The sequence below is a fragment of the Pundamilia nyererei genome, unplaced genomic scaffold (genome assembly GCF_000239375.1).
Source record: "Pundamilia nyererei isolate P.nyererei 1_Seehausen unplaced genomic scaffold, PunNye1.0 scaffold00010, whole genome shotgun sequence".
Taxonomy (NCBI): Eukaryota; Metazoa; Chordata; class Actinopteri; order Cichliformes; family Cichlidae; genus Pundamilia; species Pundamilia nyererei.
The window spans coordinates 2271598-2284597 of NW_005187411.1; the positions used below are offsets into that span (position 1 = coordinate 2271598).

The 13000-nt window shown below is 37.8% G+C and overlaps 1 protein-coding gene across 1 annotated transcript; it reads right to left on the reverse strand.

Moving 5' to 3' along the window:
- Positions 1 to 802: 802 nt before the first annotated feature.
- On the reverse strand, positions 803 to 1813 carry LOC102197810 (B2 bradykinin receptor-like). Its single transcript, XM_005724089.1, has one exon. The coding sequence runs from the start codon at positions 1811 to 1813 to the stop codon at positions 803 to 805; it is 1011 nt and encodes a 336-aa protein (XP_005724146.1).
- Positions 1814 to 13000: the final 11187 nt, after the last annotated feature.

The following is a 13000-nucleotide window of genomic DNA, read 5'->3' on the forward strand; positions in this document are numbered from 1 at the left end:
GCTATTCAATTATGTAGCAGTGTTATTATTGCATTAGATCTGAAAGCATATCTAATAAAATTTAACTGAATAAAAAAAATAAAGCAGTAGAATGGCAGATTCAGATTCGCGTCTCAGATCCTGTTATACTGAAGCTATACTGGATCCTTGGCTTTGAAAGCAACCCCACCCTTGTTGCTTGAACTTTTGATGTAAAACAAGAGATGTGGATTATATTTGTGTGTGTGTGTGTGTGTGTGTGTGTGTGTGTGTGTGTGTGTGTGTGTGTGTGTGTGTGTGTGTGTGTGTACGTCTTCTAACTTTGCCTGATTAACAGTCCTAGTTAATCCTTATTTATCTTGGCTTTTAGTGAAGCCTCTTAGTTCATTCTTGCTGTTGCAGCTTCTTCTCTCTAAGCCAACTTTATTCTGAGCATGACTTAAATAGTAGGTGGTTGGGACTGCTGTGCTCACAGCCAGAGCTGTATACCTGAGATGATAATATCAAGGATATCACTCTCACTGACATTATGCAGAACCAAGACTCTAAATGCTCAAGAGACTGTGCGTTACTTTCAAATATGCTTCTTTAATATGGATATCCACCAAATTCCTGGTATTGTATGTGCATAGAATTAGGGAAAAATAGCAGCACCCCTCAAGGCACTGAAGCCATACTACTACTTTCTGGAGATACAGTGTAATAAACAATGTTAAATAAACCCTATATATTCAGATTGCCTAAAAAAAATTTTTCTCATGCTTGGGTGAATAATCACCCAGTTAATTTAAAATAACCAAAGCACACATCAAAACTCAAAAGATCAGAGAGTAGCTTGAGACTTTGTCAGCCTCAGAGTCGTTATGCGAGTTGACATGAGGCTGAATGTTTCTGTAGTCTTATTGTTCCACTGCTTGGAGAGTTCCTTAGCTCTTCTTCTGAAGTTATTTCCAGCAATGACATAGAGAATGGGGTTAAGGACACTGTTGAAGAAGGCAAAGTACGTAGAGATCTGTTGGACGATGGTCAGTGTGATGTGGCATTTCAGAATGCCAGTGTTTTGGAGCACATCTAGTATCTTTGTCACATGGAATGGCACCCAGCAGATCAGGAATGCCAGGAGAACTGCCAGGATAAGAGTGGTAGCCTTCTGCTCCATTTTCTTAGAGTTTAAACCCTCCATTAGCCTGTTATTCAGTGACTGAAAAATTCTGACAGTGCAGAAGGAAATAATGATAATAGGGATGATGAAGCTGAAAATTATGGTTATCACCTCAGATGCCAGATATTGATTTTGTGGTAAGTCAAGTGAACACTGAGTAAGATTTGACTGAGGTTTGAAATCTAACTTCCTGTAGATGAACACGGGGAGAGCAAAGACCAAGCCAAGACCCCACACAAACAGACATCCCAGTTTGGCGTAAAACGGCCTGCGCATCCTCTCATGGGAAAGCGGGTGCACCAGTGCCACATAACGATCTATGCTAACCAGAACAAGGAAGTAAATACTGCAGAACGCATTCATGTAGATAACAGCTGATGTCACTTTGCACAGGCTTTCACTGAAAGGCCAGTCGTATCTCTTTCTTGCATTTTCAGCCCAGAAGGGCAACCAGCACACCAGAACAAAGTCAGCTCCAGCCAAGTTGCTGAGGTATATCTCAGCCACAGTGCAGGCCTTCTTGTGGAGGCAGAAAACCATCAGCACAAACACATTAAAGATGATTCCAAGCACACTGATGACCAGGATGTAGGGTGGAACCAGAGTGAAGATCAAGCTGTTGTTGTCAACACTACAATGGTTTTCACTTGTGTTGCTTTGGTTTCCAGACATCTTGACAGAGTAAGAGTTGGAATGGATGCTGCAGAAAAACAGAGGACAGCAAATAAAATATAAAATATTATTCTAAAAACAGTTTGATGTGAGAACATTATGTTATTTTGATGGCGCACAGTACAGAGATACACATAATTACGAGTAACACTGATATATAATGCAAAATACTGCTGCTACATTTTAATTTATTTTGCAAAGAATTTGACTCAAAAACACAAAAACTGTGGCTGAGAGAGACCATTAATTCACACTTACAGTCACATTTAAAATCACAGCCTAATTAAAGTCACCAATTAACCCAAAATGTATATGCAAAATTAAGAGATTAATAAATGTTTTGAATAACAAGCGTTCTTGTGTGTTAGTTGAATTTTGATGAGGTGCTTTTGCTTAATCTATCATCAAACCATGGGTGCCACAACCATTGCAACAAGATATTTTTGAATTTTTCCTTCTTCCCCAGAGAAACATCTGTAATAATGTAATTTTTCTATTAAGAAAAATAACCAGCTATTATATTATGTTATTATAGCTATTATAGCTATAATTTTGGCTATTATTCCAACTGATAATACCAGTCTACCTCTATTAAGTACTTATTTGTGTGTCTTTTTCTTTGCTTTTAAACATGTAATGACAAAAAAGAGAATACCTTTCTATTTTACATGCAGAGCCCTTTCCATTATCAGTCACTTAAAGTTCCAACAGTACAATACAAGCGCATCTACGTTTCTAATAACTGATTACTGTTTATCAGGACTGACCTGAGTCACTGATATTTATAGCAACCTCATTTTCTGCATATCCTCACCATCAGTTGCAGCCACATTCTTCCTAAATTAATTCTAAATGCATAAAGATTAAAACAAAAACATAACAAAATACAAACCCTCCTTTTTACATGTGTTTGGAGTTTGTTTCAGCGTAAATCTTCTTAGTGCATTTGGCTTAAGATAATGACTATAACACTAAACATGCAGAGACAATTCCAGTTAATGATCTCCAGTCTATATCGTGACATGTTTACACTGTCAGACATCATGTTTCTAAATCTGTGCTGTTGATAAATATTTTAAGCACAGAGAAAAACACAGACAAGTATAAACCAAGCCAAATAAGGCTCATGCATACCTTTTAGGGAAAAGAGTCTGTTCTCTAGATGGAAAAAAGAACACACCAGCTACACCCTCCCAGTAACTCCAGTTGCAGTTGTTTTCTGACTCTGCCCCACTTGCTCACTTGAAGGAGAAAATAAACTGACATTAAAGTGATGTCAGATGTCTTTGATGATATGAGATGACTCGATGTTTTGCCACCCCCTCCTCCATTCATTCAGCCAATCCTCTACTTTTCCTCGTTCAGTAGCATTATGTGTATCATTGCACTAAATTTACTTAACTGTGTGTGTGTGTGTGTGTACTTTTTAAATTCAGTTTGTAAGTCTGTAGAGATCAGAGCATTAGGTCAGGTGCTCCTGACAACTTACTAAATGTGGTCTCGTGCATTTACAAGCATCATGTGGGACCAGAATAATGGTAATGTTTGTTAACTCTCTCTCTCTGTCTGTCTGTCTCTCTCAAATGCATGCTCTCTCTCTCTCTTTCTATAAGTGGAGGAGTTTAATAAGAGCGCGGAGACTCAGAACAGGTCCTGACAAAGACCAGAAGAACATAGCTCGATAGATACGATAGTCACTGCTGACAGTAACAGAAGACGAAGGAGCACATGCTGAGTGAGAAGCACCAGGTATTGTTTTTTTTTTTTTCTATTTTTTTAAAGGATGGATCTTAAGGATCTTTTAATTGTATTTCACAGTTGTTATAAGGCTGTCCCACAGCGGCTTCTTGCAAAGCAACATTTTCTTAGCACTATAGACTCAGTGCATGCTGCACAAGCCCGAAACCAAACAGCAGAAAAGTGGAGATAGAGTCAATATTTGAGTATTTAGCAGCCAAACTTCTAACTTCTAAAATATCCTAAAACTCAATTACAGGATACCCTAGCATAATTTGGATTGTGAATATACCAGCATAGGCTTTGCCAAATTAATTCTGAATAATATAAAATGTGAAGATCTGACAAATGTCCCAAAAATTTGTGACACTTTGTATCGCAGCTCAACTGTTTCTATGACCATATGCTTAAAGAATGCTTTAGCCAGACAACCAGGAAAACTAGGATTTATTCACAGATGTCACATTGACATCACAAGAGAAAAACACACAAGTACAGAGACAAAACAAAAAACTGACTGAAGTCCATTTAGATGCTTCTGGGTTCTGGTTTTGTGCATGCTGATTTACTAACATGTTTTTCACAGTAAGGTTGGAGTCAGGAGGAGGCCGTTATGTTGTCCGCTGGAACACGTGGCCCTTGTGGTAGTAGGTAAAAAAAATGAGCACACGTCTTCTGTTTTTCCACAGACTGAAATACCTGAGAAGAACAATGTTCTGCTTTGCCAGATCTTTTCCTGCTCTGACATGTCTACATGCCTACTGAATGGCTGAAAACTTGCAATGCTAAATAACTGTCACTGCATTGTGCAACTGTCTTCAAAGCAGAGAGACTAAACCAAATCAAAACAGAAATAGCTAAGAAAAAGTAGTGTACTACTTTTTGATGAGTTATAGTTCTATTATATTTATTTTCAGTCATATACAGAATGTAAAAAGCAACAAAAATAGGAACAGGTATGTACATATTCTGATAATTATTGTGATAACCTGATAGGCATTACATAATGAGACAAACCATTATATCTAAATGAATAAAGTTGCCTAAATAACCAAATAACACCAATAAATAGTTTGACTGAGTAAACATAATTAACTGATTTTAAATACTTATGTCTGTCCCAGGGCAGCTGTGGCTACAACTGTAGCTTGCCTCCACCAGTGTGTGAATGGGTGGATGACTGGGTGTGTAAAGCGCTTTGGGGTCCGTAGGTGGGACTAGTAAAAGCACTATACAAATACAGGCCATGTGTAACATCAGCTCTGAGAGTGAAAATTACTGAACACCCAAAATGCATAATGCAACATCTGTGACAGTCCTGTCTTCAGCTGGACAGAGAGATGGACTAGGCCACTTTCAGATAAACTGTCACACTGCACATCAGATTACATAACAAATACAACACCATACATTGTTTGCTAGATAGCACCATTTAAAAAATAAAGCCACTTGAGTATTTCATTAGAACATTTAACTGCACTGGAAAAATAGTCATGGGGCAGTTGTGCACTGTGGTGGGTGCTAATTTTTTATTTTTTTATTTTGGGAAGGTCTAATGTTAGGTGAAGGCAAGAAAGCTACAGCAACATTTAGCCCCACCCACAGTATTTCCTCTTAGCTTAAAAGTTTAATGAGTTGACAGAATTAACACCCAGAAGCAAGTAGCATCATGTACCGGTGAAATGAAAATTGTGAGGCAGGCTGTTTGGGAGTCTGCTAAAGTCGGTTACTTATAATGTGTTAACAACATATGGAAACACATAAACTATCTGAGCATTGTCCACAGTTTCTTTAACAACATGAGTGAGGAAAAAAAGGTTTTCCTCCTAACAGTAAACAGTTTTTTCCAAGAATCTTCCAGGAAGGCGTAGCAGGCAAAGGAAATGGCATGAATAAAGCAGTACATTGGTCTAAATAAAAAGGGTCTGACATTGCTTGGATTGTTATTTGATTTAGATAAAATGGATATGACCATATGTTGATAACCCGAAAGACAAAAGCCATAAGATATAAATATTTGGTTTACAATGAAAAAATAAATACTGACTAATATGTCAAAATATTTAATTTTAAAGACGTAAAAGACAAACAAAGTTAAACTGAGAGGTCTGTTGCTATAAATCCATATAACATGTCAAAGAAACAGATGTTGTTTGTCCACAATGCAAGACAAAAATGTCATTATGCAGACTGTAAATGCATTTCAGTCTATTTCTCCTGCAGTGTCTGTCCATTACTTACATTATTTCCTCATGCACAGCAATAAACATCATCTGATAGTGCCGATTAGCCACATAACAGCATTATTATTGTGTTAAGTCTAATGACATAATAGTTTTAGAAACATATCCTTTTTTTTTGGTCATTTTATACATAAGCAGCAAAAGAAAAGTAGATGCCATCAGTATGAGACACATTTTATTCTTTGGCATTAACAATGACCACAGGTTTAATTTGCTCTGTTCTGTTGATGTAAGTGGACACAGCAGAGAGTTGATATGTGGTCATGTCTGATCCTCTGCGTTGATATCTAGTCTTTCTGTAGATGGCGCTAACCTTCTTTCTAAAGTACTGCCCTGAGAAGACATACAACAAAGGGTTTAAGACACTGTTGAGAAAGGCTAGATATGCTGAGAGCTGCCTTCCTATATCCAGAGAGTCAGACCACAGCTTCTCATCCAGCACATTGACATCACAGAGAATGTCAAGAAAGGTAATTACCTGGAAGGGACCCCAGCATAGTAAAAACACCAGTGTAACAGCATACACTAGCACAGTGGCCTTTTTATCACTGGTGTGATGAAAACCAACACTTTCCCTCCTCTCAGATAAAACCTTGATTATATTTCCACTGCTGAAAACAATGACCAAAACAGGAAGAACAAAGCCCACCACATTTATCACAATCTGATGGGCCAGCTTCCAATAGCTGTCATGGGTGTAATCCAGAACGCAGGATGTGGTCTCATAGTCCTCAAAGAACTTCACCTTTCTGTGAGCTATTGTCGGTGTGCTCAGTAAGACCCCTAATATCCACAGGATGAAGCAGATCACCTTGGCGTAGAGCGTCCGTCTCAGCCAGCTGGCCTTCATGGGCTTCACAAATGCTATATAGCGATCGATGCTAATCATGACCAGAGTGAAGATGCTGGTGTAGAAATTGATGATGATTAGGGCGTTGACGATTTTGCACAAGGCCTCTCCATATGGCCAGTTGAACTCATTGAGAATATTCATTGCCCAGAAAGGAAGGCTACACAGTAGAATAAAGTCAGCCAGCGCCATGTTGCTCAGATAGATCTCTGCTACAGTCAGTCGATCTTTGTGGGCAAAAAACACCACCAGCACAAAGCTGTTAAAGAGTAGACCTGCCAGGGATATGGTGAAGATGTATGGGGGGATGATGGTGTGGATAAGCTCCCATTCTGCAGTGACTGGAGACAAGCTGCTATTTTCAGCCAACACTGTTGGCACAGTTGTGAGTTCCATTGGCTCCACTGAGTAGGAAAAAAATAAATATTCATAAACCTTCAGTACAATGTTATCATTAAAGATTAAAGCTAACCATTTAAAATCCATCATTAAAGAAATGTGCTACGTAGGAATTCAAATTTGAAGCTAAACAAGGAACTGAACATAAAACAGCTTATATAAACAATCAATGGGTGGCTAATTTTATGACTTTCTTTTATCCAGTTAAGAAAGTTCAGCTCTGGGGAGGAAGCAAACAGCCCCAGAAAAGGAAGATGATTATTTTTCTGTGTTAAAAAACACTCAAGAGCCTGGAAAAAAAAAATCACAGGTAGATCTTCTGTGTTGTGTATTGCATCTTTTCTTCTAATTTAATCAGTGGATGACTACTTTGAAAAGACTGATTGCCACATTTTATTTTGTTTTTCTTTTAAGCATCAAATACTGAAAAGGAATAAAAAAAGTTCTTACCGTATGTTTCACCAAAATGTTACTCCGATGGTCAAAGTTGTAATAACAGATAACACGTCTGAGATGGGCTTAACTGTGCTCACGGGCTCCTGGTAAAGTACACAACGAGGCTGCTATGGGCGTTTTGTATATAGTTGCATTCTTCCACACCACTAGTTGAATATATCAAGTTGTTTATCAAAGAGTCAAAATTTGGACGGTGCTCATTTATGAGCAGCAGCTAAAACTGCAGTGGAGTACGGTGGCGTAATGTAGCATGTCTTGGAGAGAAAATGTAGACTTTGGACATTCCAGTTCATAGTGTGTGAAAATACTACTATTATTATCACAGATAGTTAGAAACTAATGACATATACCAAAGAAAGCAGGGTTTTATTTAAACTTTAACAATTATTTATGTCATGATACTGTTGGATTTGGACCAAAATGCTGAACACAAAAGACAGAAATAAATAAGAAAAAACTGCTTTAATCCTGCACTCACACTATAATACAAAACAAAGGAGGCCCACGCCTAGAGAAACAGTGCAGGACCAGTCTTAATGTTATTTATCAATAATTTTCATCACAGTTTTTACCAAAGAACATTTTTTGTCTGATGAAAACAAGACAATAACTAAATAAAAATAATGCATGGGGATTAAAACTATCATAAATATGTTCTGGAGAGACGAGATCCAATCAGAACTAATTAAGTGGTGGGGAAAGGGGGGGCAAGATGGTGAGTGATCCAATCACAAAGTAATCTCCTTGGGCAATAAGATTAGATGCACACGCTTGATCTGCCACCTGGAACTATGGTAGGTGGGGTTTAGTTAGCTCCCATGCTCTCTATTTCTCATGAAAACACTACAAATTATCAACACTGGGGAGGAAGGCAACAGTAGACATAGAGACACATTTTGCATTTGATATCAAGGAAAATGAGACACTTTTAAAATCATGTAGAGCAGCTCTCACCAGTAACAGCACAACCAACTTTTACACTTAATTGTTTAGTCAACCGAACCAACTTTAGTTATGCTATAAACAGGAAACAGGAATGCAGATTTGACACAGAGAACACAGGAGGGCAGCAAAAACAAACTCAGGAAATTAGCTTTGGTTGTAAATGACAAAAAGGAGACGGACTGAGAATAAAATCATGAAGAGAAATAAGCTAGCATATAAAGCTCAAAATGGCCAGAATTAAGAACAAACTAAGCAGAAAGATACAAATGTGAAAATCTAAACTATAACTAAAAAAACAAAAAACAAAAACAGGCTGAAGGTAATAAACACTAACAGACTAACCCAAAAAAGCACAAAAAACTCAGTAGATACACAACGTTTACCTAACATCTTTCGTCATGGTCTATGGAAAAATATACTTGTGGAAAAGGGTCGAGCCACTCCTTGTAATTTTCCATCTTCTAAGAAAATTGGAAGTGCACTGATTCACTGTGCAAGCATTAATCAAATAACAGTATTTAAATAAAAAGCTTTGTTGTACAATTGTAATGAACTTGAATGTCTTTTATTTGGTATGACCACTTATAATCTTTAACACAGCCTGAAATCTTTCAGACGAGCTTACTTGTAATTTCTTTAACTAGTCTGCAGGAATAGTTCTCTAGTCTTGTTGAAAGACACTCAACGCTCTTCTTGGGATGTTAATTTTTCTGTTGTTTGTCAGCATGATCCCACACTGCTTCAGTTCAGTTATTGTGTAATCAGCTGTACCTCACTGTGTACCCTAGTCTACTCTATTCCCTGCACTATGTGGTTCCTGTCATATTTCAAAGCAAAATGACCAGGTGTACATCAGAAGTTAGTGAGGTTTATCTGTCTATATGGCTTCCCAAGGCTGCTATTGGATAAAGAAAACTATTCAACAAGAAATAGGAGAGACAGGAAAGAGAGGGGGCAAGACATGTAGCCAAGGGCCGGCCATACGGCATATGGCCGTCTGCTCACCCACTAAGCTAAACAGGTGCCAATCCACATATTTATTGATAAATATTGAGGTGTCATATCTCTTCATAAATGATACAGGGGAGGTCAGAGATTATTATTTTTGTAATTCCAAGAAAGTCTTGCTCCTTGGAAGCAAAATATAAAGAAATGACAGAGTAGCTCAAAGCTTACGAACAGTCCTGTAAAGATATGACTGATTCAGGAAATTACAGCATTACTCCCTGTCTGGACCTCTCTGTTTGCTATGATGTTGAGATATCATTAATAAAACCTTTAGTTTTTTTCATCTTTTTTCATTTGTGATTGTATTAACTGTATAAAGAGTGAAATCTTTAGACCGGTAATGATTTCCAAATGCTATGAAAACAGATTTATCAGTTTTATCCCCAGCTTGTACATCATCCAGTTCTGATATGTTCTAAATTTAAAGTTATGGTAATGACAACAATAACAAATATTAAACCAACTTCAAATCACACTGGAGTTAATGTAAACTATAATCAGTATTTTTCTTTTGTAACTTGGAAGACTTAGATGAAGGGTTATCTAATAATCAGTATGTCCGAGATTGTGTAATCCCTTTTATGGTAAAAATGACAGCAGCATACCAAAATGAAGATGAAGATCAGCTCTTTGCCAAACATTCCTTGCTTAGTCAGTTTTATATATCTGTCCTACATTTGTGACTTTGATTACTTGTAAATGCCAAATTTAACACATGGGACCGTTCAAAAAAGCAAAGCCCAGTGTTTTTATAGACAAAATGGATAAACACCAGTTTGCTTCCAGAATTAGGCTTTTTTTTTTTAATCTAGCCACCCTGCCTCTCTTTAAACAATACAGAATTATGGCAAACATTAGTCAACTGTTTCCCTCAGTTTCAACATTTTAGAAATTAGTGATATTTGGTTTCCCACTATTTAGAAATAGTGGGAAAGATTTCGTCTGTCTCTGCACAACAATTATTAAACTTCTCATCATCTCTAACATCCTCTGTTAAAGTTATTTTTACTTGTTTGTTCAGTTTAGAATGTTAAAACATATATAGAGGTAAAATATTGTAGTTTGGAGTTGTCACAGGGAGGGTGTATACTTTGGAAATAATATAGATGCAACCATTACCATGTCACAGCCTTTCCTGTAATTCATGCTTCTCACTAGGTAACTTTTGGTTTGCTTAGTTCCTGAGAGAAAAAGTTCAGCCAGTTGCCCCCATATCACATTCTCTTACAAGGTGTCAGCACTCTTTATAACCTCAAACATTATCATCTGCTTTAATCAAGGGTTTGACCAATAAAAACGTAAAGATGACTGATTCAGTGCAGTTCAAGAACAACTTTATTAAAGTTTTACTAAGCTGGTTACAGTTCAAAAAAGGTTCCTAAATTACAGGTTGCACATCGGTCCTCCCAAGAATAAGAACCAAACTAAGCTTGTAGTAAGGGTACATGCCAGAAGGACTTGTTTTAGCTCGCTGCTAAGAGAAATTCATAGTGTCTGGAAACAAGTGTGATGTGGTTGTGGACAAACATGTCAAGAATGTGAAAAGATCCGTTTTCGACATGCTTGAATTTGTTTTACAGATGTTGTCATAGAGATTTATTTTTTGCTTTTAGCATGCAAAGGATTACCGTAACACAAGTAACTTTTAACCTTTTGAGTTTACCGTCATTTGTGTGGGTGTAAGACACACAAGAGAAGCTTTAATTGATTGGAAAATGAAACACTAATTTAAAAACAAAAATTAAAAAGTAAAGCTAAGCTTCAAAGGCCAGGGCAGGCCCTCTTATTAGACCCTAATCCAACAACATAAAATATATTAATACATGAAATTCAATTCAGACACAAATATTTTTAAAAAGAGTTTACTCTTTATATGTAAATTCATTTAGATTTTTGTGCTCTCTGTTTGTTTACTTGAGATGAGATTGGCATTACCATGACCAGATGCCTCACACTGGTCTTTCCTTCTGCATTGAAGGGGTTTAAACACTTCCCTTGCCCGCTCCCTAAAGTTCTTCCCAACAATCACATACAAGAAAGGATTCAATGCACTGTTGCTGTAGCCAAGGTACGTAGCTAGCTGGTTGCCAATGTCCAGCACGTATGCCCATGTGCATCCAGAGATGACCTCATAGTGATCCAAGGTGTCAAAGAAGATCAGAATCTGGTAAGGCAGCCAGCAGAGAATGAACACAGACAAAACAATAAGCACAAGGTACGCTGCCTTCCTCTCCGCACTCCCGCTGTTGCTTCTTCTCATCTTCTGTCTCTTTAGAATGACTTTAATAATGTGGTAACTACAGAACAATGCAATTGGGACAGGAATGAGAAAGCAGACTATGTTCACAGTTATGTTGTACCGCAATCGCCACCCTTCATGGGGGTAGTCTAGGTAGCATGCATCAATGCCCAGATGGGGGAAGAACTGCACAGAGCGGAAAAGAACAGCAGGAAAACTGAGGAAGATACCAACAATCCAAATGGTTACACAAATTCCATGTGCCCAGAAAGCCTGCCTCTGCCTTCCTTGGGACAATGGTTTAGTGAGAGCCATATATCTGTCCATACTCACAACAGTAAGGAACAACACACTACAATAATAATTCATCCCAATGACAATATTGACAAGCTGGCACATGAACTCCCCAAATCTCCAGTGGAACTTGTTGATTATAGTTGATACCCAGAACGGCAGACAGGAAACCATGAGGAGATCAGCTGCTGCCAGATTGCTCAGGTAAATGTCAGCAACAGAACTTCTGCGCTTCTGAAGACAGAGGACGCAAAGCACGAAGGAGTTGCCGATTACTCCCAGAAGACAGATGATCGACATATAGGCAGGCTGCATGGTGTAAACCCACTCCCATGCATCCGTGTGGTTGCAGACAAACTCAGCTGTTGTGTTGTTCTCCATAAGTAACTCAGCTGGAGGGTCTGAGCCAACTGGTAAAGCTGTTGGATGGTGACAGTGATTCAAAAAGTAGAAAGAAAAAAAAAAGCATGTTCACAACAAATATATACTCTAGTCTAACCTTTTAGTGTATCAGCGGCGGTTTGATGCACGTGTCATTACCTTTGTCCCATGATTTCAGTTCTTAGGGAGAGGGGATAATGGATTTAATGGAGTGTGGCTAATGGATGCTTTATCAGCCAAAACACACACTACACACATGCCATCTTCAAAGTAGACCGTCTTAGCAACCAATTCAGTAATGAGCATTTCTAGTGTTGCAAAAGGAAGGCCACAAAAATATGTTGCATGTTAAAAGTACAGTCAGTCATTTTTGTGGGATTATTTAGTAAAATAAAAAGAATATTGTATAAATATACAATGATTAGTGTGTAATTACATCCAACACCAAACTGAAAGTATTCATCAATTAAGAATAAAAGCCAAAGCCACTTGCATCTTAATGAAATGTCATCCACTTCACCTTGAGCCTTATCTCCTGAACTGAAGTTAGCGCTACAACACTTAAAAAACACACATAGTAATATTTTTATTTTTTATTTTTTTTGCCTGTCCCGTTTGGCTCTTTTGCCATCAGA